This window comes from Labrus bergylta, chromosome 20, assembly GCF_963930695.1.
Source record: "Labrus bergylta chromosome 20, fLabBer1.1, whole genome shotgun sequence".
Taxonomy (NCBI): domain Eukaryota; kingdom Metazoa; phylum Chordata; class Actinopteri; order Labriformes; family Labridae; genus Labrus; species Labrus bergylta.
The window spans coordinates 9,754,643-9,780,922 of NC_089214.1; the positions used below are offsets into that span (position 1 = coordinate 9,754,643).

The window sequence follows — 26,280 nt, forward strand, 5'->3', positions numbered from 1 at the left end:
ATCAGACACCAGACTGTTGACCGACAAAGACGCAATTTTCTTCCATACACACGTCTTTTCATTCAAGTGTTTGTACATCTGCTGGGATAGATTTTAGGTCTGATGATGTTGAATTTGAACTTCTGCTCAATCTTTGTAGAAGTGTATTAGATTATTGTGTTTTCAGTAATTTTGTTGTAAAATAATTCTGTTAAAACTCTCAAATTCATTGAATGACCTTAGTTTAATTTACTCCACTTCTGAACATCACATTGTGTGTTTGCACTGCAGAAACATTGATATATATAAAAGTCAAAGAGGATGTTTTTCTCCACCTTGCAGTATTATACACTGGCGTGGTGGTGAGCACTGTCGACTCACAGCAGGAAGGTTCTTGAATTAAACCGCTTGGTGTTTCATTCTGGCGCTTGCATTTTCTCTACTCTCTACTTCATACTCTTCACTGCTCACCTCAGTTGTCTGTATGTGTTTTAAACTGCTGTGTCTGTGTTGAGGAGATGTCCTCATGTTGTGATATTAACACACAAACAGAAGACATGGCTGAACACGCCTCCTCCTGCTGATGTTCTACCTTTTACAGTATCAGAACGGTTACTACTAAAACCATACAGTATAAACTAACATATACCATGTGTCACTGTGTGAAGGCTTGAACAGAGCATGCTCAGTCTGTTCACTTTATCTCCGCATTGATCTGCCTGTGTCTGGCATGAAGATGAAGAGGTTTCATTTGCGTGAGGCTGAGACTCAACCTCTTGAAAATAGATTTAATCAACCCTTCTCATCGATCCACTCTGTCTGGAAGCAGATTCACTGATTGGCTTAACCGGATTAAAACAAGAAAAAACACTTATTGAAACACATTTGAATGGATTTACCCGTTGACTGAAGTTTGGTCTTTTGATCTGCAGCTTGTTTGCATGTTTCACTGAGTTATTCGCTGTGTTTTAAAGCAGAGAAACATCACTAATGAGCCGGCAGCTCTTCATTATTCATGTGAGCCCCTGTATTGATTTCTCCTCTGCAATCATGTCTCTTTTTAAGACGATTGATTTTTTTTTTAGAGATTGGAAGCTGCTTCAGAGGATACAGTCAGAGCTGCTTGGGATTCTTTGTGTCTACAGTTACGATGTCTTTCTTCATTATTGTCAGACTGTAAACTGATCAACAGTCAACCCAGACGTCCTTCTCCATCCCAACATTCTTCAACTCCACCTGGAGGATCTTGAGGAGTTCCAAGGTCAGATGGAGAAATAAAGTCCTTCCAGTGAGCTCTGGGTCTACCCCCCTAGGTCTCCTCCCAGTTGGATGAGCCGTGACTCCAAAGAGAGGCGTCCAGAAAGCATCCTAATCAGATCCTTGAGCCACCTCAACTGACACCTTTTGATGCCTCACTCTGTCTCTAGCCGGAGCACACAACCATGGAAACTCATCTTGGCCGCTTGTATCTGCAATCTTATTTTTTCGGTCACTACACAAAGCTCGTGTCCACAGTTAAAGGTTGGAACAAAGATTGATAGTAAATCTATAGCTTTGCCTTCCGGCTCAGCTCCTTCTTCAACAGTCTGACACAACGGCCGCATTTCTGCCGACGCTGAACCAATCCGCCTGTCAATCTCAAAATCCATTTTACCCTCGTTTTCATTCTGCATTTACTGTTTCTTTGGCTGCTTGATGTTTGCTGCAAGATGCCATTGAATGGTAACCTGCTGTGAATCAATCCCCATATGAAAAACTGTTAAGCCCCAAAAAACTGCAATTCCTCCAGTGAAGAAAAGAAGCCTGATTAGACTGGAGGGGGGCGTGGGTGGGTTGGATCTCCTTTTTCATTACATCCTGTTTAAGTAGGTAGATGGTTACTTGTTTTTGTCAGGTGCTTGTTGAGTAATTTCCTGGCATAACACTTGTCCCCGCTCCCTGATCGAGGACATTCTGTATTTTTTTAATACCATATTGACCACAGACAGACAATTACTTACCGTGGCATGTTTTAACGGTGCAGCGTTACTAACTCAACTTTTTCTAAGGTTCCATAAACAGACAATTTCCAACACAGTCAAACCGTTTGCTTGGTAGTTAAGACAGAGACAAACCATGACGATAAATACTTTTATAAAGGAAGTCTGCACAGCGTGTATGGTCGCGCTCCAGCTCTTCTCTTAAAGACAGTTTGGTTTGAAGTCACTGTCTGCTATTTTTATAAAGTCAGTGATACGACCGCAGAGTTTATAACCAAACATCAGAGCTCCTCTTTGGCGCCGAGTCTGTTTGAAGTTTATTTTATCAAAGAAATTCTCTTCTGCTTTCTTTACTATTTCCTTGAGAGAAAAACCTCTGAGACTTTATTTTCTGTCTGATTCTCTCTTTCTGTATTTCCACATCTTTCTGTCCTTGTTTGCCTTACAGTGATGCACTTTTTATTTAAACTTCAGACTTAGGAGAAGGATATATAGGGGAGGTTAGATAGAACGTTTTTAAGTATTTTAGGCCTAAATTAAGAATTCATATGCAAATGTTAGGATGCCAATATCCTTAAGCCTAACTCCATATTACCTGCGTGGTATGTTTGCGCAGTGGAAATGAGCCTCCAAAGTGTGCAAAGAGAAACATTTTAGGAAACAAATGTATACACTTTAGATAACGAGATTGATCTCACTTTATGTATTTTATGTTAAGATGGCATTAGCTTAGCTTAGCACAGAATAAAGACTTTGATTTAAGAATTTATGAATGATATTTCTTCCACTTTTGAGTATTCAAACTTGGTTTTAATCCAGCATGTGTAATGTAATACAAAAGGAGAATGTGATGTGCAGCTTTGACAAATGTCCTCCACTTTCCTCCTCTGTCAGGTGGATGTAATGAATGCTCCGCGGCTGGAGTGATGAATTAAAAAGCCTGGAGGAGGCTGAACTCTGCTGCTGAAGTCGGATTCATTAAGAGGAGCAGCAGATGAAAGTTGCAGCCCGCGGCTCCTCATGGATAAAACTCTCACTTTGAATTTAACCCTTCACACTGAGCAGGAGACAGCTCAAACCTCAAACTCTGCTTTCATTTTTCCCCTTCATGCACAAACTTTTTTTTTTAAAGCAAAAAGAGTCCAGTGACCCGAGGTCTCAGCACGTGTCAGGGAGGTAAAGTGGAGCTCGAGGGGATTGTAAAGTTACACCAACAGTTAGTTTGATATTTGAACCAATGGGGTCAGGAGTCCAGCTGGTTAATCACTCTGCATCACTTCCCTTGTTCCCAGAGGGATGTGGGAACTTTTACATACTGTTGTTTTTAGACAGTTGTTTAAAGAGATTGATTGTAAAATAAAACCTGTACAATAATTACAATATGTCTGGACTGATTTATTAGTATATAGTAATGTCAGAGTCATACATACAGACTCGAAGTCATACAGAGGTGGACATTTTTTCCTGATCACTGGTGCAGTTACCACCAACTCTGAGTGTGTGGTACAGAGTGGGAGTAATGAGGCTGAATTTCATAGAAAAATGCAAATTTTTCCCTGACTGACTGCATGATACTTGATTTAAATATGTCTGGCCCGCACAGTGCACAGAGACGCTATTTGCTTTGTATACGTTTTGAAATATTAGACGGCGTGTCTTTGACTCATTTGCACAGGTTCAGCGGGTGCCATCCTTAAGGGATTCAGGCCCTGAAAGTATTTAGGAGCAAACAGCTGCAGACTGTGGAGTTCATGTTTCTTTTCAGCTGCTAACATGAAAAAGCTTCAGAAAGCATCAGGACTCTTTTTATTCAGTAAGAAGTATCTCTGTGTCATCTGCTTATCGTTTGACTGCAGCGCAGACCTCCTAGCTGAAACATCTGCAGCTGTCATGGACGTCCAGAGAAGAAGAAACAACAAAAGAACTGAACTTGGAGAACAACGCTGCCTCCTTATGGTTGTAAACAATGACTCATTCAGTCTTTTTCAAACCAAGTACCCCTCACTGCAGTGTGAGATTTGGGGCAGAGCTCAATGGCGGTCCAACGTTTGACTCAGCCCTCTTTTCTTTTCCCAAAGCTAGAAGTGGAACAATAGAAGAGTATCACTGCTAGGAAGAGAAAAAAAAAAGTCCTCTCTTGCACATTTACGCTCTGTCCCGCTAAATGAAGGATGCACTGCTTCCTACAGCATAACCTTTCATCCAGAAAGTACGTCCATTTTTCCTCGCCTTCATTCTACTCAGAAACGTTCTTAATGTTGTCACTCGTCCTGTATTTATCCATTGTCTACATTTACCTTGTGAAGAAGATGCACAAGTTCAAACCTGCCAGACAGGAAATTATCTCCACGCTTCAAAGTGCAGCTGTCAGTGGTTCAAAGTGTTGCTTTAAGGCACTGTGGCACCACATCAGTTTACAAACTGTAAGCCTAAACTGGATTTTAAGGTCAAAAGTCCAAACCTGGGATCAAAATCTGCATCCAGAGGTTGTTTTTATATCACAGTCAGTTACACCGCTGGGTTTTAGAGTTAAACGTCAGAAACTCACAAGATGTGACCGCCTTGTGTTGAAATCAGATCTGTGTTGTGATCAGCTCAGGTCTGAACATGTGATAGTGTTTACTCAGATCATGTGCTCTTACATACATCAGTCACGGGCCTCTGGGTCGTGTCGAGGGCCTGATAATAACTCCAGGTTACATTAAAGCACACACACACGTTCTCCACTTCCTCTTTGATGACTTCCAGAAAGCTCTGTGAGTTCAAAACCTGCAGCTTTACAGAGACCAAATCAACTCATATCCCTGTTTCTCGCCTGGATGTGATTCTTAACGTCCCCGAAATGAAGCATCCTGCTGTCTTAAATTATTCTGTGAACCACCCAAACCATGAATCACACAACTCTTACACATCATATTAAAAGAGTCTTAAGACTAAGATGAAGCCTTTCCTTATATTTATTACATGAAAACAAAAACGTCATGTGACAATTTAATCTAAAAGGCAAACGTGAAGAACAACAACCTACCTGGTTTTATCCATTGTGTTTGAAAATTATTTTCAAATAAAATGGTTTTCTTTATTAAAAACAAGATTTTCTTTTATATTCGGGCCTATACGGTAAAGAGCACAAGGATTAACATGAAGAGTATAAAAGTTTTGTAATTTTCTGTCAAGTTAACTTCTGATAATCAATATTTATGGAAACAGATTTGTCATACAAAAACAAATACCAGCGTTACAAGAAAGTAAGATTCGGCACAACGTTTCTCATGAAGCAACGTTTTGATTCAATGTGTGTACACGAGCTGGCTCATACAGTGTGTTTTTATTTATTCATGTATTTGTGTTTTGATGAACTATTTAGAATAAATACCCATTCCACAGTCTGTATCTATAAAAAAAATGGTTTACTTGTGGCAAACGTTTCTTATTTACGGTAGGGAAGTATATATACAACACATATTTGCTTCTGTACAGCTCATCTGTAAACACTTGTCTGTACGTGCAACAAACACACACACACACACACACACACACACACACACACACACACACACACACACACACACACACACACACACACACACACACACACACACACACACACACACACACACACTGAAGGCTACTGGGCCTCTTTGAAGTCTGAAGATCAGAGAAGCAGTAACAACTTCAGCCAGATGATGTTAGAAACGCTTCATCACCTGTGTGTGTGTGTGTGTGTGTGTATTTTGTAGCACTTTGAAATTTGCTTCAGATTTAAATGACGTTATAATTGTAGTTGATTATTATCATTAAAAATGGCCTTACCCTTTTCTTTATTTGGATCTCAAAAAGTCTTACATTGTGCAGAAACCCTGCAGCGTTCTGATTTATCTTTACTTTCTCTCAAATTGGATTTTTTTTTATCCAATGGGGAAAGAAGCCAAAGCAAATCGTGTAAACCTGTAAAGGGACAAAACTAACTGCTTCTGTGAGTTTTTGTAGATCCAGCAATCAGTTATAACTCTCTATCTCAGTCTGTCTGTCTGTCTGTCTGTCTGTCTGTCTGTCTGTCCTCCTCTCAGACCTAACGCGGTGTGAAATGAGTTTCCAAAGAACGGCACCATCGAGCCGTTTTATCACCTCTTATCTCCTCGTTCTTTAATTGAAGTGGAGCCGAGCAGCAGAGCTCGGATTGAGAATGAACCAGACTCCCTCATCAATTAATTACACAGTCAGACTTAAAACGTCCGACTCACAGAGAGCTCAGAGAGAACGTTACACACACACACACACACATGCAGCAATAGATTTAACACGGACCAAAATGACTCTGTGTTTTGTGCTGTGACGGGGCTCTCTGTATGTTGAGTCCACATTAAACATTTCTGGGAGCGGGTAAGTTGTTGCTGGGTATGTTGATTCCTTAGGCAGTAATGTTTTCATTTTTAAGATTCTCGAGTGATGAGAAAGTACACAGGCAATGAATACTGAAAACCAGAAGACACAATGGGCCATATTAAAGAAAATACAGCAAAATGATTTGAGTCTGAAGTAAACTTGTTGGATCTTTTTCCCAGTTTATGATGTTACATTAACTGTGCACATCTCCCTTAAAGCTCCACTGTTATTTTCACATTACTTTATAATCCATGAAGTCGATAAAATGTTCTTTTTCAACATTAACACAAGCAAATTGATAATTTAATTAGCCAAATACTTTAGCGGTGTTAACATTATGTCACTGTTCATTTATATTTATGTTCCCTAACCAAAAATACAGTTTACAGTACGTTACAGCCAGACACTGTAGGTCTGACTTTTATTATGAAACTGTAAGCTAGAAAAAGATCCAACAAGTTTGACCTCAGGCTTAAATCATTCTGCACTAAATACGTTTTTGTATCTAGACTAAATAAATGCATTTCATATCATATCCATGACTCACAAACTTAAAGTGGCTGAATGCTAACATTAGCAGTAGCTAACGGGTTATTTAATATGTTTTAACTCATACAGTGGCCAGTTGAGTCTCCAGATTTTCAGTATCCATTGTCAGTGTACTTTCTCATCAATCAGGAAGCTTTGAAATGAAACCCGTTGCTCAGATTTGTGACATCAACATGACTTTAACCTGGAGCATAACAGCAAGTCACAGAAACAACATTTGGGGCGTCCCACCCTGAACGTGACGTCATGTGATTATGATATAAAATGCACGTGGTGTTTTTCCAGACTCAACATTTAAGCAAGTAATAAAAAAAAATGTCTTTGCTTTGACATGATACATTGAGACTGTTTATAAAATTAAAATAAAGTTAAAAATAAATAAATCACTATTTGGTCTCCTCTGTTTACTGTATTGAAAAGAGTCTCCACATCGTTGCAGTGAAACCTGGATTTCTTTGAGTGTCTCATTTAAAATTTAAAATTTAAAATTTGCATGCAGGTAGACCAACATGTGATGATTAACAGATCTGTAAACCCTGAGGGTAGAAATCAAACTACCAGCCTGAACACAACTGGATCATTTATCTCCTCTTGCAAAAAAAAAACAAGAGCGGGACTTTAAAGCTTCAAACCCATCTTTGATTAATCAGACTGTGTGGCTCATAAAATGGGCTAATCAACACACATCATACATCTTTGAAGATTTCAACCTGAAGAAGCATGAAGCTGAAGTCTAATTTCCTTCTTTTGGCAGACAGGAAGAATTCCAGGAGCTCAGCTTGTCTCCTCCTGCATGATGGCTACAAGTTGGGACTGGAAAGAGAAACCTCACAGACTGACATAGAAAGTGTCCAGAGAGTATACCCTGCTCAGTCTGAGCCAGAATGAATGTAAAGTTGTACTTACTGCCAGGGTTGTAACCAGGGTTTAGAAAATAATGAGGTCCAAAATGTTTTATTTTAATGTATCATATTGAAGGCATTACGGCGCATGCAAAATGCATGCCAACTGATACCTACAAATGCAACCCAAGCTAAACATCTGACTGACACAAACTCAAACACATTACCTCCTATGTGGCCACGAACCATGGGTGATGATCCGAACAGAGCATCCATGCCATTACAAAGTCAAATTGGCCCAATATGCTGTTTAGTTGGCACCATGGAAAGGGGGGGTCTGGGGGGTCTCACCCAGAACATTTTAAGCAGCTTACATTTCTTTTCCTGCATTCTGGTCAGTTTTGATTCACCAATTTTTGTTTTTCTGCAGAACTTTATGATTAACTTTATGATTCTTATCTAGTCTTTTTGTCCTGTTTGTGCTTTGTACACAATAATGAATGCAATCCTTGAATACTATTTGTTTCTGCACCATTCCAGCCCTACATAGATCATTTAGCAAGTAGCCTATATGTAAAGCTGATATATAATTTGGTATGCCATTATTTTGTTTTCTTTATGGACTTGTACGAATGGCAAACAATATGAAAATTTAAACATGATCCAGATTGTGATTCATTTTCTGTGACACATGGTATACAGTGATCGTTTTACTGGCTGGTTATTTTTGTTTTAAGAGGGGTCAGTACAGTTTGATGAACATCACACTCAACTAAGAGAGAGATAGAGAGAGAGAGTCGGACTGACAAACAGACAGACAGAAAATAATGAAAAACCCAACAATTAATCTTTAAAAATTAATGAATAAAAGAGCAGCTTTTTATTTTTCCTAACTGTGCCTTGGGGGATCCGTGTTTTAAAAAGTTTCACTTCGTTCTGTATCACAACACGTGAGCCTACAGCGGGGAGATTATGACCCAGCAAAACTAAGAGAGAGCACAATCACATTGGCAGAAAGCAGCTGCACAAAACAAACAAAAAAAAGACATTTGAAGTAGAAAAACACAATCAAGTTTTGAGATTTAAGTGGAAATATGAAAAAATGTTTGCTGATCATAACTGCTTTTATTAGCCAGTACTAATGCTTGTGAGAGTGATCTAATGATGCACTTAGTACTGCAGACGAGTTATTGTTATGGATCTGATAGCAAAATGTAATAGCATGAATATTTATCTAATTCTGAGAAGTCATGATGTTACATTGATGGGTCCAAAGGGGAAGGTTGCTATGAATCTTATAAGCTTCATTATAAAGTCTATCGATAGGCTCAATGGTTTCCTTCATGGTAAAATACCAAATTGGGAGACAGAAGGATATTGTTGAGAGAATTATTGCATATAGATATGTTGGATGAAATATTGTCTGATCTTGTTATAAACATAGAGTCTCTGGTTGAGCTTCTTAAATTGTGAATGTGATTTTGAAAAGTAAGATGCGAATCACTGAATAATCCAAGATATTTGTTTGACTTGGGAAATGAATAGAGTTAGAAAAAGATAGTTTTCTATCTCAAAGGAGAGTTTTGAATTTATGTCATCAGGATTTGGATCAGAAAGAAAAATGAATGTCATCGTCATATAATAAACAATTAGAGTATGTATACACATCTAGGAGATTCACAAAAGCAAGGGCAAGGGACCCAGGATGCTACCTTGAGGAACCCCCATATTACAGGTTATAGGGGGAACTAGAGAGGCTGAAAGAAATAGACTGATAGATTTGCAGACTTGTGTATACAGAGGATAAAATGGTGGTTGATTAATATTAACTGTCTCAGAGTTTAAACAGCTATGCAGTGTTTTGGTGTCTAATAAGCCGTGAAACCAAAAGTAAAGCAGCTCTGCATGTTTGCAATGGAATCTAAGCGTGAGGAAACTGATGGCAGACTGTTAAAGCCAAATTTCTAAAAACTCAGAACTAAAGTTTCCTCAGTGAGACTCAACATAAAGAAGATCAGAGTGTCTCTTCCTGCTGCTCTCCTGTAAAAAATCCCACAAGTAATAACTTTTTTTCTGTCTAAGTAGGAGGGCTGTTTTTCCAGTCTGCGTTCCTGAAAAGAAAACAGTGGAAAGATGCCAGAGTGAGTTTGACTGAGAGCCAGCAGAGCAAATACAGATTTCCATGTAAATAATTTCCATTAAACCAATGTGGTGACATCACTTTATCCCTTTTTCCTGCCCCTCTTTCTTTCTTTAGTATCCAGAAAATAATCTAAGCGAGTAAATGTACACCAGGGACACATCAGGACCTCGTGTGAGTAAACTCAGCTGTCTGAGAAACACAAATAAAGTTCAGAGCTTGATATTTTAAGTCCCCTCTGTGGGTTTTAACAGTTTCCATGCTGAGCCAATGTTAAAGGTAAGAAACAAAAAATAAATGTTCATCAGTGCTGATACAGATCTATAATTCTCCAGACACAGGCCTCTGAGATGACCAGGTTACTGTGTTTCTGAAGTCAAGAGGCAACAGGAGAATGACGGTAGACACAACAATGTCAGACACATCCTCCCTGCATCTGGACAGAGAATTCAAAACACAAAATAAGGCTGCTATATTTACAAAATAATGACACGGTTGGACCAGATGTAAACTCAATGTTTGAAGCCTGAAAATATGATCAGTTCTCAGTGTGAAATGAATCTAAAACACACGGCTTCTTCTGATGGCTGTTAGAGTCATTTATGCTCAGATTATGAAGTCATGGTAATGTTGAGTCATTTTTCTTCTCATGTTTAATCTATCATGACCTCAGTGCATCCACATGTGGCCAGGGCAAAAAGGAACATCTCAGGGGAATTTAAGCAGGTTTCAACCTCTCTGCAGGGAACGATACAGAGCCTGGAAGGTGAAATAGATATCTTTTCTTTTAAACGTAAGTGCAGTTTCTATTTTGTACACCCGTTTTATAAATTGCATGCACATTTTAGTAAGTTGATGCACGTCTTAACACTGGCGATTTAGGGGTGAGGGCACTCTCTCTAGCATCTCACTGAGGTTGGTGAAGGAAACAATTCAGAGCAGAGTCAGGTGTGTTTGTGGCTGATTGGGCCTTGATGAACACCAGGTGTGGGGCGCTTATATATTTACTTGGACTCCAGTGCTCTGTGCTGACTCAGTATCTCACCTATAGAGGTAGTGAGAGGTTCACCCTGTGGTTTCGCTTGTTGTGTGTGTGTGTGTGTGTGTGTGTGTGTGTGTCCGCATAAACACGAAGAACTTCTGGTGTATTTGTTTTCCATTGCTAGTCTCTCAGTGAATCACTTGGGGTGCTGGGTAGTTTCATTGCTATACCTGATCCTTTTGTGTTAACTTTTAAGGCCTCCCTTGCAGCCTTTGATTTTGTTAAGTATTTTCTGGGTCTACTGGATAATTTAGTTTTGAGTCAGCTGCTTGGCAGTAGTGCTTTAGTGAATCATTTGCAGTGCATTATTTAATTTAGAAGGTTGTTTTGGCTCTTTATAATTCCTTTGTTTATTCCCCCCCTCTCCAATCAATTGTTTGCGATTTTTGTGGTTATCCTTCTGTGACAACTTTAAGACAACCCTTGGTCCACACCAATGTCCCACTTCCCCCTTTCCTGACAGGTGGACTCCGGATATAAAATCACGACCACCACTGATCACCGTCATTACTGTGATTAGAAGGAAAACACACCTTTCTGAAAGAACAAATAACTTCAATTAATTCATAATCCCCTGGTTACAGACGCAACCTTCCCGGTGTTACGGTCTAAGAGAGTGAGACGCCTGCTGCACACAAGATGATGATTGTTCAGAGATATTTATGGTCTTTGTCTTCTCTCGGTCTCGCCCTGCCTTGGTCTTGGTCTTGGTCTTGGTCTTGCCTTAGTCTCAATCCCTAAATGTCTTGGTCTCGGAGTACTCTTGTTCAAACATATGTCTTGGTCTCTGTTAGTGTGATCTCGACTACAACACTAGTATTAATCATTTGAGCCTGAGGTTAAACTTGTTTGATCTATTTCCAGCTTTTTTATTTCTGGTAGCTGAATGCTAATGTTAGCAGTTGCTAATGGTCTGAATTAATGTAATCTTTCATGTCTCAGATACTGTCATCATGTTGAACTTAATCATAGACTGTCAATAAGAAGTGGGAGTAATCCCTAATGTTTGAGACTGAAGCAAATGTGGAAGACTTAACTTGCATTCTTCTCTACTGTTCTGTTATGACCAACGTTTTATTGTTCTTCACATTTCACAACAACACAACAAAATAGATGATATAAGACAATGATGGCAAGGAACACACCTCAAAAAGTGCTAAAAGACAAAACAAAGAAAATAATAAAATACACAGAAATCTATAAATAAACTTCCTGAAGTGTGTAGTTGTCTACTGTTTTCAGACTTAATCCTGGAAAGATGAAGTAATTAAATATCTTCTCTAAAAGGCCTGTCTGTGAGTAGACACATTGAAAACTGAGGAAGAGAGTTGAGGAGTGTTCTCAAGACTAAACTCATGGATGATGTTTAGTTTGAAGCTGCTCAGTCACTCACAAATGTTAAAAAACTAAACTTTCAACTTTGAGACTGATACAACATATGGAGGGTTTAGAATAAGTGCTTCAGATGAATAAATCGTTGAAAATCCTGATCAAGTGCTGTAAAATTCAAACTGAATTACTGGACTTATCATGGACTTAGTCTCAGCAATGTCACTGATTAGTTTCTGAACCAGAGTTTTGAAGCCCATGACGGGTGCCATACAGTTAGTGGGGGCACCCCCTGTATGCCATTTGTAAGAATGTTCATTCAAGGCACTTCTGCATTGATTTAACTTTTGAGACCTTTTATTCTACTTCTTATGTAATGTAAGGTGTTTGTAGCACTAAAAAAAACATTTTGTTAAAATATGTAAGCATCACCACCAATAAGGTTGTGTCCAAAGTTTAATTATTCTGTTTTATGGAAGAACTTTAACAGAAGTAGTTGGAAAGTCAGGTCTTGGGTTAAGTCAATCTGCTTTCCTTATTGAAGAAGCATCATGGAAGCTTAAATCTCAACAGTGACTCAAAAAAAAAAAAATATATATATTTTTGGGATTTGTATTGCTTTGAGTTGCTTTGTTGTTTTACCAGCTACATTTTTAAATTTGGATTTATTTTTGATCAACATCTTTTTTCATCACATTTGAATCTAAAGTTTGGGATTAATCAACACTGCATCACTATCAAATGTTAAAATGACAAAACAAAACAAAACAAAAAAAAAGAATGAAATCCTGTCCTAAAAGCCTAAAGACTCACTAAGACATTCAATTGACCTTTAAACTAAACCTATTGTAACTTTAGTATTTACAGTACATTTTTCAATCTCACTGAGACTAGTAGGATTGATAACATTAGGAATAATTAGAGAGGATCCTTGTTCACTGGATCCAAATTAAACTCCTCTAATGAGAAGACAAATAAGGCATCGCTGAGCTCTCTCACTCAGAACTTCAGTCCTAAAACCCAAGATTCAGCATCACAAAATCAAAAGTGATGTCTCTGCAATATCACAACATTTTCAATATTTACATCAAGAAACTTGCTCACATGAAATCCAAGTTTTTGCCCCTGCAAAAAACAACAGAAACTAGGACACAAAATCTTGGAGGTCTGCCTCACAGTCCAGTTCTTCCCAAAGGTGTTGGGGCATTTTAATGTTGGATCAGTGCTGGCCACACAAGTTCTTCAATCTAAAAAGCGTCTTAAGAGGGGAGTCCACCCTCTTTGTTCTTAGAGTCTATAATCTAGTTCACGTTTAACCAGATGTTATCAAAATGATGTCTCAGAAATTGTCCATATTTGTTAGAAATCATACTCCTTGTAGATATGGATTCTGATTCTCTCACTTTGCTGGCTTAAACTGTGTCTCTTCACCAAAATCATCCACGGGACTGACTCATTCCCTTCAGCAAGCATGTAAACAATTATTTTCTTTTCTTTACATCATTGGTTTCAATGATGAAGCAGTCTGCGTTCTACAAACATCTGGAGGAAAACACACCCTAGAAGACCCTTATTAACTTTTTTTTAAACCGTAACTCCTTCTGGAAAGGTTTGTTCTTCTCTATAGGACCCTTCGTAGGGCACTGTCTTCATAGTACTTAAATTAGAAGTTCAGAGCCGTGTGGACGTGACCTTTCCCCTCCCAGGATGCTCCTCTCTCCCCTGAAGCTGCTCCTTCCTGGAGGAGACGATTCAGGATGTTGAGGAGACGCTGATGGACACCTCCACCTTTCTCTGCCTCTCCTCCTCTTCCTCTTCTTCCCCCATCCTCCTCTTTGTCGTCCCCACCGCCTTCTGTTTCTGAACACTCCTGTACCGCTCGCTGCAGCTCCACCTTCAGAGAAACACAGAAAACAGTTTAGATGCAGAAACATGACAGTGTACTAATATGAAATGCCTTTATTTTTAAATACAGAAGATTAATGTAGTAACATACAGTGAACAAAATACACCTGCAATTAACTATTGCAATTACAACTACTATGACTACCTGCAGAGGGAGCCCTGCTTTGGCCCCAAGCAGCGTGGGAGAAAACCACGGCCTGAAGATCTTCTCACAGATCACCTGCAGAGAAAAAGGAGAGAGACACTGAGAGGAATATAAACTGAAGAAAAAAAGGCAGAGTTGATGGTGAAATAAGCAGAAAAGGAGATAAAAGACTAAAAAACAACAAAGAATCCTTAATATAAACCTGTTTCGCTGTCATTATGCAGACGACATCGTTCTGTTTCTACCTGTGATGATTTCCTCACAAGCTGACGGAAACACACACAAACACACACACACTGCACACTCAGTTGAAATGACAATGCCTCCTTTCTCCTCACAGATGACTGACAGGCTGAGGGTCGTCAGAGGTCACCTGATGGGTCTCAGATGGGCCAATAGGACAGCAGTGTGTCATCGCCGTGTCATCAGCACCTTCTAGTCTCAAGTCCAGTCTGCGCTTTGTTTCTTTCTTCCGTTTCCTTTGTTCTTCTCTTTCTTTGTTCATCATTTGACCCTTTCTTAATCCTCTCTTTTTTGTCGTTTATTTTGTTTTCCCTTCTTTTGGTTATTACGGTTGTTTAGGTTTTGTTTCCCTCAATCTCTGTGGACGTCCTTCCCTTTCACTTCGATCTCCTATTTGATGATTAGAACACTTCTTTGTTTTATCCTTAATTTCTGTTGTTCACTCCATTCTTCTGTCCTTGTTTCTCTTTCCTGCTTTTGTCTTATTTTTGTTTAATTTTGTATTCTTTTTCATTCCATACATTCCTACTTCATCATCTTCTTTTTTCATTTGCTTATTTGATGCACTTTCTCTACATGTATAGCTATATTGTTCCCTCATTTTGTTCCTCTAAAGTTTTGCTAATTTCTCCATTTAAACTCAGATTCAGTTTATTGTTTCCTTTTGAATTCATTTAACATCAACATCATCATTTTAATTGTATCCATATTTGATTCTATTTCCAAGGTTTTTTCACAATATTTGCCAAACTTCTCATTTGATTTTTTTCCTTTAGTCCTTATCCTGGTGACCTTTCTTTGCATAATCTACGATAATAAATATGCATTCACTTCTGCTCCCTTTGTAAGAGTTTTCATCATCAGCATCATTTTCCTCCTTCTCCTCTTTTATCGGATGTTTTTGCATCACTTCCTGTCATCACTTGCAGAAAAACATTCTCTGTCCGTCTCATGTTCACGCATATCTCTTTGGATGAATGCAGGGCTCTCGTTTCACGTGACATGTGATACAGGAGCCAGCAGGGTGATGAGAGTTTGTCTGGACGTTGTCATGGCAATGACAATGATGATGGTGACAGCCTGCTCGACCTTTGTGTCCCGAACATTTATTTTTTTCTTCTTCTTTTAACTATTTTATCTAATTTCCATTTCAAAATATAACAATTAACCTCTTAAAAACACAGTAAAAATTAACTTTAATAATCAAAGAATATATTTGTATCATGAGTATTTAACTAAAATTATTAATGAATATAGCAATGGAATGACTTCTAATGTCTGCCGTTATTTTAAAGGTGTTAGAATTTGATGAGATGTTGTATTTAGAGAAATACAACCACTCATCATTATTATGATATACATTTAATTCTTCTTTAGATAAAAAGAATAATTCACAAAAACTGCTGAAAACTCTTGAGCCAAAACTCAGTAAAAAAAATTGAATAATTCAAGTTAAATAATTGGTAAATTTATTTGATATATTTTTGTGATGCTCGTGCAGACATAGTCTCCTCCAAAGTTTATTACATTCATTTTTATAATTATCATAATAATAATTTTAACTGGATAATGGTTCTGATCTCTCACATTTACAATGTAAAGCATTTTCTTATTCTGCCCAGCACCTCTTCAACGTTTCCAAAAGTTCTGTTGAAGACAATAACAAATTAATATTTCTGTACTTTGTGCAAACAAATGTCAATCTGTTTGGAAACACCGATTTAAATAAATGCAACACAGAAATATAACATCCAATAAAGCTAAATTGTAATAGATAAATTAAAAGTTATTTTCAACTGTGTTAAAGATCCTGAGAGGATTGAATACATACGTCACATTTAAATGTTTTTTTTCACTTTGTTAATGAAACATAAGAAGCATAAATTAAATGTCAAATAAAAAGATTTGTCCCACCATTTTTCATAGCTTCTATTAAGCCATGAAGGCAATGCTTAAACAAATATTCTTCTTTTCGCTGAACATCAAAAAAACACTTTCACATCTTGATGTTTTATTTTAAAATTTAAAATTAAAAATTAAAAATTAAAAATGATCAAATGATAAGCAGTTTTTTAACGAATTATCTCCTCTTGTTGGATTTAAAATACTGACATGCGTGTGCCCTCTCTATTCAGATCTGCAATTATTCCACACACACACTGACACACACACACACACACACACTCAGTTCAAACGCTGAATCTAGAACTGAGGCAGACTCACAGCGGCCTGAAAGTTCAGAGGCCTCAAGTCATAGCTTCTATTTTAGCTCAAAATATGAGTGTTTGAGAGAAATGTTGCTCTACAGAACAGATACAAATACACAACATGAGCTTTAAGAAGAAATCACAAAGAAAATCCCAGAGAAGACCCTTGTAATATTTAGATTTTTGCTGCTTTTGTTTCTTCTACTTTACATTTTTTTTGTCCTGTTTGCACCAACATTAATGTTGTTTAATAGTTTCACATTCTTCTTCAGAACATGATTTCTCTTTTTTGTCAACTACAAAAACACTGTTCAAATAGATGAATTCAAAGATTTGAATCATGCATAAGAAAAGGTTTAATAACTTAACCCCTAATTTACATATAAAAGTGAGTTACAAAAGTTTTCAAATCCTCTGCAAAAACAATGTATTGAAATGTATTCAAGTTCATCAAATTTTTTTGATGAAACAGTTATTAAATGTTCATTATTTTTTACTTACTAACATTTTAATTTAGACTAAATTCTTGATGTGATTATCATTACATTCTCTCTTTAGTGATATAACATTGGTGCAGTGATCTCATTCAGGTAAAAACAAAATAAAACTTTCTTCTCCGGATGAAACATGAATATGTTTTTGTATCATGAAGTTTTCAGTTACACATCAAATCATCACCAGTGACCAGGTTTCCACAGCGCCCGTCTCACCTGCAGGTTGCTGTTCCGGCGGCGGGGGCTGCACCTGCGTTTGTTCAGGTTACACCGGGACGAACAGTCGAAGAAGTTACAGTCGTCGTCGCTGCTGCAGTTCTGGTCCAGGATGTCCCTCATCTTGGGCTCAAAGAACGCCATGTCCACGTCAATCGCCACCACCTGCAGGACGAATTAAACCAAGACGTTAAATTAAGCCGTGCTTCTCTGCTTCCTCTTCATCGTTTGGTTTGATTTAAGAGCTCATAAAGGTGAAGAACATGAATCTCACAGATCTGAAAGTTTAATAAAATACAACATGTTTTATATTTACATTTTATATTTATAATGAATTTAAAGTGTGTGGAGAACTTTTAGATTTGTAGCAGCAGTTTTTAAAATTGAAACATTTAATTCAGAAACTCTTTTACTAAAGTGAATCTTTTCTTATAAACATTGATATATAAAATTGTTTATAAAGAAATTAGAATTTTAAATTCAACTTGTAATTGAATGTTATCATTTAAATATTTTTAATAATAACTACAGTTTGAAATAATAGACATTTCCTTACAATAGGAAACATACAAATATGAAATGTTATACACACATCATGTAGGTAAGGAAATTCAAACTTGAACATACACCTGAACATTAAACTGGAGGTCTTCTTCAGGTGATAATTTGGGAAAAATGTGGAAAATGAAATATTTTTGTGATTCATGAAATATTTTTGTGTTTAGTGAAATGTTTTTTGGCCTCCAGTGTACAAAAAAAGTTGTTCATGGAATGTTTTGACCTTAACGTAGCGTGGCCCCCATTTTTTGGTTTGGCTTTGAGCAAGAACATGTCCCTGCTTCATTCAATATCCCAAAAATGTATTTCTCAAAATGTTTTAAATTTTTTAAACATGTCCTTTAATAATAATGTGTTTTAAATTGTCTGATCAATTGTTATCATTATCAGAACAATAACACTTTTCTGGAACTATTGTTTTGACAAAAATAAACCCCCCCCCCAAAAAAAAATTGTTTCCAGTAAAAACTTTCCTAAAATAAACAGACTGTTTGGAAGCTGCAGAGCTCCTTTTTTCTGCTTTTACACCTTTTTCTTGTTTTATATGAAACCTTTTACGACGTTGGCATGACAACAGTGAGTTGTTAAATCTGTTCCATGTCGACACTTTAACAGAAAAATCTCTAACCGGCTAACAGAAGAACAATGAGTAGCTTGTGTTCTATTCACCGTATGTTGGAGCTAAACTCAATTCGCCTTTTTTTTCTCTGCCGTCGTTCTGAGCCAGACGTGTGAGATACAAAATAGTTGAGATTCAGTGGTGATGGTTTGCTGAGTTAAAGACGCCTGGCTCCATTTGCTGTGTGAACTATAAAACGATCTGAGACAACACAGCACACATTTGGTTATTTTCTCACTGCCAAACACATGTGATGCATTTAAACGCTGCTTTGATCTGATTTAAAGAAAAACTCTAAGCGGTCTTTAGTGATTTTTTCATTTTAATACAAAAAATAAATCAAACAGGATAAATATGTCAGTCTGACAAGTGCAATTAAACTTTGATTCACGAGGGCTTTGAGATGACTTCACATGTTGCTTAATCTGAACTCTATTTGTTCCTCAACTCTCTCTCCAAACACTTCCAAATGAAGCAGCTAAAGTACGCTAAGCAAAATGCAGTATTTAATTCAATTTATGCTTAAATTAAAAAAAGCCAATTGACAAAAATTTCACACATTAACCCTTTAAACTCTGCAGTTTTACAGATTTTAGAAATATAAACATTTAAGTCAGCAGCATTTCCCTAAAAATTAAAATTCTAGACCTATACAAAAGTAATGCTGCTAAATCAACACTCTATACATGCATGTGGTGGTGACTGTGTCTGCAGAGACTCAGTCCTCTGCCTAGATTTCATGTTTTAGTTAAACCAGGACATTTCAGGGAGAGTGGAAGTGTTTCTTCCAGCCAGTGCACAGGTGAGTGTGGGAGTGGATAATAACAGTGAGGCGAATCACCATGTGGATAAAACTCATTCCAAAATACAGGGTTAACCTTGGTTTGGCTTTCACCCACTGTCTGGCTCTGAAGGAGGAGCGTGGGATGAAGAGCGACACGGAGTTGGCCTACTTTTTGTCGGACAGGCCGGCTCCAAGCGTTTAGCTTGTGCTATACCTTGCGTTGTATACAGTTAGTATCTGTGCATACTAAATCCTGCAGTGGGCGTGTGCTGAATCTGTTGACATGAGCCCATAAGAAGAGGGGCCCAGTTTGAAAGTTGTCTTTACAAGCTGCAGTGAACATTTTTACTGACTCTACCTTTAAAAAATGACATCACAATAATAAAAAAATCAAACACTGTACCCTTTCTAAACAGTTCGCACCTCCTCTTCCTGGACAAAGTATGAACGTGGTAATAAAAGCTAAAAACTGTCACTTTTAAAAATGGACGTGTGAATCAATAATAGAGAGAATTTATTCAGGATTGACCTTTTATAACTTATCTTAAAGTGAGTCTATCTCCCTGAGCTGTGTGTGTGTGTGTGTGTGTGTGTGTGTGTGTGTGTGTGTGTGTGTGTGTGTGTGTGTGTGTGTGTGTGTGTGTGTGTGTGTGTGTGTGTGTGTGTGTGTGTGTGTGTGTGTGTGTGTGTGTGTGGCAGGGTGACCTTCACTTTCCCAGCAGCAGGGTCACGTCTTCTGCTTTAGGCTAAAAAAAAAAAAAAAAACCTCTTCAAGAAAAATCTCACGTCGTCCGCTGTCTGCTCTCAGTAATGGCTTTAAAAGACAACAACCTTTTTACCGTTTTATCTTCTGCTCTGCTTTTACTCAGTTTGTGTTTCATTACATTTTCAGAAAACGTTTTTAACCATTCAGGCTGGCTCTGTGGTTTTCTTTTTGAGTCGTTTTTGAAGGACAGGAGGTCACCGAACTGCCTTTTCAACATGAATCTAAACGAAAACTCACCGTAAGGTCCTTCCTGATGGCAAAGTTCTCTGGCTTGATGTCACAAAGGTGCAGTTTGTGGGTGAAGTCGTTGTCAAAGTGCCACACCATGTCCAGGAAACTCAGAGCAATTCGATGCACCATCTCCCTGGTGGTCCACCTCCCCCTGGCCCCTCCTGCGGCCCCGGCTCGGCCCTGACCCTGCAGCCCAGAAACAGCCACGTCGTCAAGGGAGAAGATGTTCTGGTCCCACGCGTGTCCAGCAGACAGGTACTCCACGGCGTAGAAATGACCGCAGGAGCCCAACACCTTGGCCACATGGGTGCTGAGGTCCTGCAGTACTCTGGAGGAGAGAAGACGGAGGTGCAACTGTGTGAATGAATATTGTAATAAAATATGACAAATCGCAGACCAAACCATCTAAGTCCTTGGACGCTTGTCATCTTAAGTATGTCACTTCTTTTATTGCAACAACCTTAATGTTATGGGTCAAGTACCACAAAACCTTCTGTTTTTATATACTCCATTTGTCTGTGCAGCTGCGTCTGCAGGCCTCCAGATAAGCAGAACAGGTCGCCTCCCTTTATCTCTTTTATTTCTGGACTCGGAGGAGTTTTGCCTCACAGCCTGTTGGGATGTCTGAGCGTCTTTTGCCTTCAGACTGAAAGCATGTCTTTCTCTGCTTGTCCTTCAGCTCTGCCCACAAACTTTCTCACTTTTTTTAAGGATGTGAAGAGAATTTGCAGGGAACTATGGTAACAATTCAATGGCAGAAATATGATTATATGACTGAGTTTAGATGCTATGGTCTTTTAGCTTCTTGTCTGATGTACTGTTGAAGGCAGGTGATGCAATAGTGAGACCTCAAAAGCAGATTTGGGGTGCCAGTCAGGGCAAATTAAATAATTTGACTGCAACCCCCTGGAATAAATCTATGAATCAAAGTTTGATTGGGTTTCTGGATTAAGTTTACCTGAGAAAGGTGTACTCTTCTTGCTGCAGCAGGGACCAGAGGGAGGCCAGCTCTGCTCTCGAGTAACTCTTATCTCTGTTTTTCATCTTCTGACCCCAAAGTCTGGCCAAAGAGCTGTTACTCCCCCCTCCTCCTCCTCCCTCTTCATCCTCGACCTCTTCAGCCAGCCCCAGAGAGTTTCTTACCTGAGATTAGACGAAAGAAGAATGCATGATTTACGTTTGTCTCTTTACACACAGCAAACATTGATGTAAACTTTTGTAGAAGTTGCAATCAGACTCACTTCCATGGTAGCGTAGAAAACCACATCAAGAGGGGAGAGCTCCTCTGCAGTGTCCTGGAAGGACAGAAGATTCAATTAGTCAAAAACAGTACCATCTTGAAATGTCAAAATATTTGTACGTGCATGAGAAGGGATGGAAATTCATCAGTGTGATACAATATCTCAAGAAAATGTCAATTAAGAAGCTCCCACAGTGCGTTTCATATACAATTGCAAACATTTATAGGCACTGTTATCATATCAAGCACAGATCCGGGCACACGTCTGTTAATGGTTCATTATTGGCACAAATGTTTTAATTCATCTTTAATGTGGACTAATCAGTTAACGTCTAAACCATGCTCTTACATGGTAAGATGGATCATGGACAACCTGTGCCTGCGCCCTGATTAGTTTTCAAATGAGGGTGTTGTATTGGCGAACTGGCCAATTGCAATCTCTTGGCTTGACAGCCCCCCCTCTCCAGCTCCTGTACTCTTCACCTAAATCTACACAATTTACGCGGCAAGTGCAAACATCACCTGGTAGTCCAGTATTCCCAGTGGTTCGTAGGAGGAGAAATTCTCCAGTTTGGACTTGAGGATGATGGGATTTCCTCTCCATCGCGCCTCAATCACCTTCTTCCCGTTCTCGTAGTAGAGGCAGCGTTTGTACTCAACTAGGCCGAGCACACACAGATCCTCACACATGTCACCTGTAACTGAGCCCTCGCCAAACTCCAGACACTGAAAAACAGATTGAGAGGGACAAACAGAGCAGAGGGATTGAGCCACTAAACCAGAAGAAAGACGCATACTTGAATGTTGGTTAAACTGTACATTTTTAATGAAGTTTGATTCTACAACCATTTGATTCCTGAGAACATAAATGCTGTAAAATGAGGAATAATGCACATCAGCAGAAAAAAAACAAGTTATTTCCATGTAGTCAGTTTTCTCTGATGGCATGACATCTGGAAGTGCCAACAAAGTTTCAAACGTTTGTCTTTTTTAAAAGTATTTTCATAGTCTTCTTTTGTATGGAAGGCATGATGTGGACCGTCTCCTCCCATGTCGGACATCCAGGTAAGGACGACTCCAGAGATCATGAACAAAAAGACTTCATCCTTCCCTACGTGAACCTGAAGAAGTTTCCGCAGCTCACTGAGCACACACACAATAGAAACACACTTCCTATGTAGAGTCCAAACAGCTCTGTGTCCAGAGGTGTGAGGGATGAGGTGGGGGATTAGTGTAGTTCTGGTCGGGGATTACCTGACTAATCCTGGCTGTGCCCACATTCCTACACAAACATCAGTCAGTGAGGAGCTCAGAGACTAAAACCCAACATCAGAAAGCACCTGCAGGAACATCGCTGTTGGTTTAGACCGACAGATTTAAACTTTTATCTGTTTGTACTGTAAAGACCTTTAGGCCTTATTAATAAGGTAAGACTTACAATAAACTGAATACTTCCTAAATTTCTTGGCATATTTCTTATACCCTTAAAAAAAACATACATAACCACAGGCTGAAATTATTACCTCATTCTGGTAGTTTTTCACCTTTTTCCTTGTAATATTCAATGTTTGTGATTTTATGTCTTTATTAAAACAAAGTAAAAAGGAAGAGCAAGTTCATAAATGACTACAGCGCACATAAATGACTACTGACAGACAGGTGAACGTACACTGAGAAAGAAGAGAAGAAGAAGATGAGGCTGATAACAGAGACTGCTGTGCAGACAGGGTTAACTGTGTGCAGAAAGAGAGACTCTTTAATCAACTGAGAGAGAAAAGGTGACGAGAGCACACTGCTGATGGATGATCCTCCATCGTTTCAACATCACCAGACAGGTAATATGTTGAAGTGGAGAGTTTAGATAAAGTGAATATTGAGTCCTTCATCTGTTTCCTGAGTCGTAAACATGTCCACGTGGTCTATAAATCCTAACAGGAGTGAAAGTTAACATTTGGAAGTGGAGCATATCTCAGACTGACACGGTGCTGCCAGCTGGATCCTTTCGGTTCACACGAGGATCAGATGAATCCACGTCGTCACACAAAGAGCTGCGTTCAACACAGAAGAAACATCTTTTTTCAGTTTATGTTTTAATCAGTTCATTCTTTGGTTTTAATTCAGGAAAAAAAACATTCTGTCAGGTGTGTTTTACCTGTACAGAAAATATCACTGCAACCTGATATAGTGAGGGGCTTCTAAAGGTTTGATTTAAAGCCAGATGTGGGCTCAACTAAAAAACAAAAAGGATTGTCTTGATTCAGGTTACTACGCCTCTAATCCTTTGTATACCCACATAGTTTTCTTTTATTATTATTATTCTGGCTGATTAGACCAGGACAACCAAGGCGTACTAAGGCTTTAAGAGACTTTTTGAGGTCTCTAAAGCTTAAAGGTCACATATTATGCAAATAATAATAATAATAATACTTTATTTGTAGAGCACTTTTAAGACAGAAGCAATTTAAAAGAGACAACTAACACTAATATGTGTCCCTAGTCTGTCTACAAAACCCCTCAATTATGAGAAAAGTCCATTGTCTCCGTCTTTTGCCTGCTCAACTTTTTAAGAAAATGTTTGCTCAAAAAGGCTGTTGGGAGATTTTCCCTTCATGACATCACAAAAGGCATCAACCCCTCGCCCAGGTGGTTAACACTCCCATAGGATCAGAGTGGATTTTTAGCAAGAAACTTCACTTAGACTTATGTACACCTGTTGAAAAAAAGGCGTATAATATGGGACCTTGAAGAGGTAACATTTCAGTAAAGACTGGCGTCATTGAAGAAGAGAACAGTTTCCTTTTCTCATGGATCCTTTCTGTAATCTTGTCAGACATTTAAAATAACAACCGTTTTCCCTTCTAATAATGACTTTTTCAACCATTGTAAAAATTGTAAAATGTGTGCACAAAATATGTAAATCACTGTTAAAGAGTAACTTTTTTATTATCAAAACTTTCATAAAGTTCATGACTCTTTGTAAAACGTTTTATTCTCCATGAATAAAACATTACCTTTTTTTCCCCAAAGCCGTCATAAAAAAATAACATAAATTTAAAAAAGAGGACTTTTCATAACCTGAGCACGTGAAGGACCACTCAAAAATATGTGTGTGTGCGTGAGAAAGAGAGAGAGTGTGTGTTGATGGATACAACAGGAGTGGGAGGAGAAGTGTTGAGAGTCAAAGGAGACTGCAATTATCATCCACCCTCCCTCCTTTTCGGTTCCTAGTTCCTGCTTTCTCTCATCACAGAGAATGAAAACCAATACTGTGTGTGTGTGCGGCGTGCATGTGTGTGTGTGTGAGTGAACATGGTATTAAAAACCCACGAGCTCTTAGACCTATGGACTGTTAACTCCAAATTGTTTACCCTCCGTGATTATAGCATATCAGGTCTCGCCTGTCACACAAAGAGGTGAACTGTATTAAATGTCAGCACATACAGTTGTAATGACGAGAGAAATTAGCTATAAAGACCAACCCTGTTTTAGAACCAGGCTGTCAGCGTGTTTATTTCTGCTGTAAAGTTAGACATTTTACTATGGATCTCTATGGGGATTGACTCACTGCAGGAGACACCCACTAGTGGACACTAGAGGAACTGTAGTTTTTTTGGTGCTTGGAGTTTGTTGCTTAGGATACAAGAAATGTTTTTGATTTAAGAAAAAGTATTTCCAGCATTATATTACCTTTACAATCATACTTTATGATTTCTACTGCTGTTTGTAAAATAATTAACTTCAGGGGTTTGTTAAGACAGGTTAGCTGTTTTTTCCTGTTTTCACACTTTATGTTAAGCCAGACTAACCGTGTCCTGACTCCAGCATCAAACACACACACAGACATTAGGTGTAAATCCATTGCACTTCCACATTAGCTTCACATCTCAACACTCGAGTGCAAAGCAAAAACAGTCAAGAGGTCAAATGTACAAAGATTCATTTTCTTAAACTTCTGAATCATTTTAGGGGTCAAACTGATGATTGCTACTCTGACTTGTTTAACCAAGTCTTTAAGAACCTGCTCTAAATGTGCTCTCCTGTTTGAATATTTTCTTTCTGGTGTGCTGAATCCCATCTGCAGACACTGGTCTTTATTTCAGCTCTGTTTGCTCTGCGGCCTTCACTTATTCGCACTAATACCCTGGATTTCCTCTGCCACATCACACTCTCCAGCTGCTTCCGTCTTTCTAAACCCTGCAGAATGTAAACTTTCCCACCATGCTGTTTGGGGAAGATCAGCTCCCACTTACTGCTGTGTGTGTGTGTGTGTGTGTGTGTGTGTGTGTGTATGGTATTTACTCTTTTACTGCCAAAACGACCAATTAGCATATCTTTTTGTGTCCTTGAGGTAAAATCATGAAGTTGAATTAAATATCTCACAAAAATAACTTGATAATAAGTACTTAACAACTTTTTTTAATGCCTGCCTGCAAGCTCTGATATTGAACAGTGCTTAGAAACAAATTGGCTAAAATCAGACATTTTAATATGTACAGGGCGCTTTATTTTGAAATGACCAAATGCCCAATGCTTCCTGTGTCTGACTTACTGTCTGGATTGATCTGCTCTATTCAGGTTGCTGAAAGCACCTCATTTAAAAATAGACACAGCGCTTATCATTATCAA

The 26,280-nt window shown here is 38.5% G+C and overlaps 1 protein-coding gene across 2 annotated transcripts in view; it reads right to left on the reverse strand.

The window, feature by feature from the left end:
• Nucleotides 1-11,972: 11,972 nt before the first annotated feature.
• The window catches only part of dipk1c (divergent protein kinase domain 1C), a 37,310-nt gene continuing 23,002 nt past the window's right edge, over nucleotides 11,973-26,280 (reverse strand). For both annotated transcript variants that reach the window (XM_020644857.3, XM_020644850.3), the window contains 7 exons: nucleotides 22,177-22,380; nucleotides 21,656-21,709; nucleotides 21,373-21,557; nucleotides 20,421-20,742; nucleotides 17,457-17,621; nucleotides 14,297-14,371; nucleotides 11,973-14,140 (listed from right to left, as the gene is read on the reverse strand). In XM_020644857.3, coding sequence (XP_020500513.1) covers nucleotides 13,910-14,140; nucleotides 14,297-14,371; nucleotides 17,457-17,621; nucleotides 20,421-20,742; nucleotides 21,373-21,557; nucleotides 21,656-21,709; nucleotides 22,177-22,380 — 1,236 coding nt within the window. In that variant the 3' untranslated portion in view covers nucleotides 11,973-13,909. The remainder of the gene's footprint in view (nucleotides 14,141-14,296; nucleotides 14,372-17,456; nucleotides 17,622-20,420; nucleotides 20,743-21,372; nucleotides 21,558-21,655; nucleotides 21,710-22,176; nucleotides 22,381-26,280) is intronic.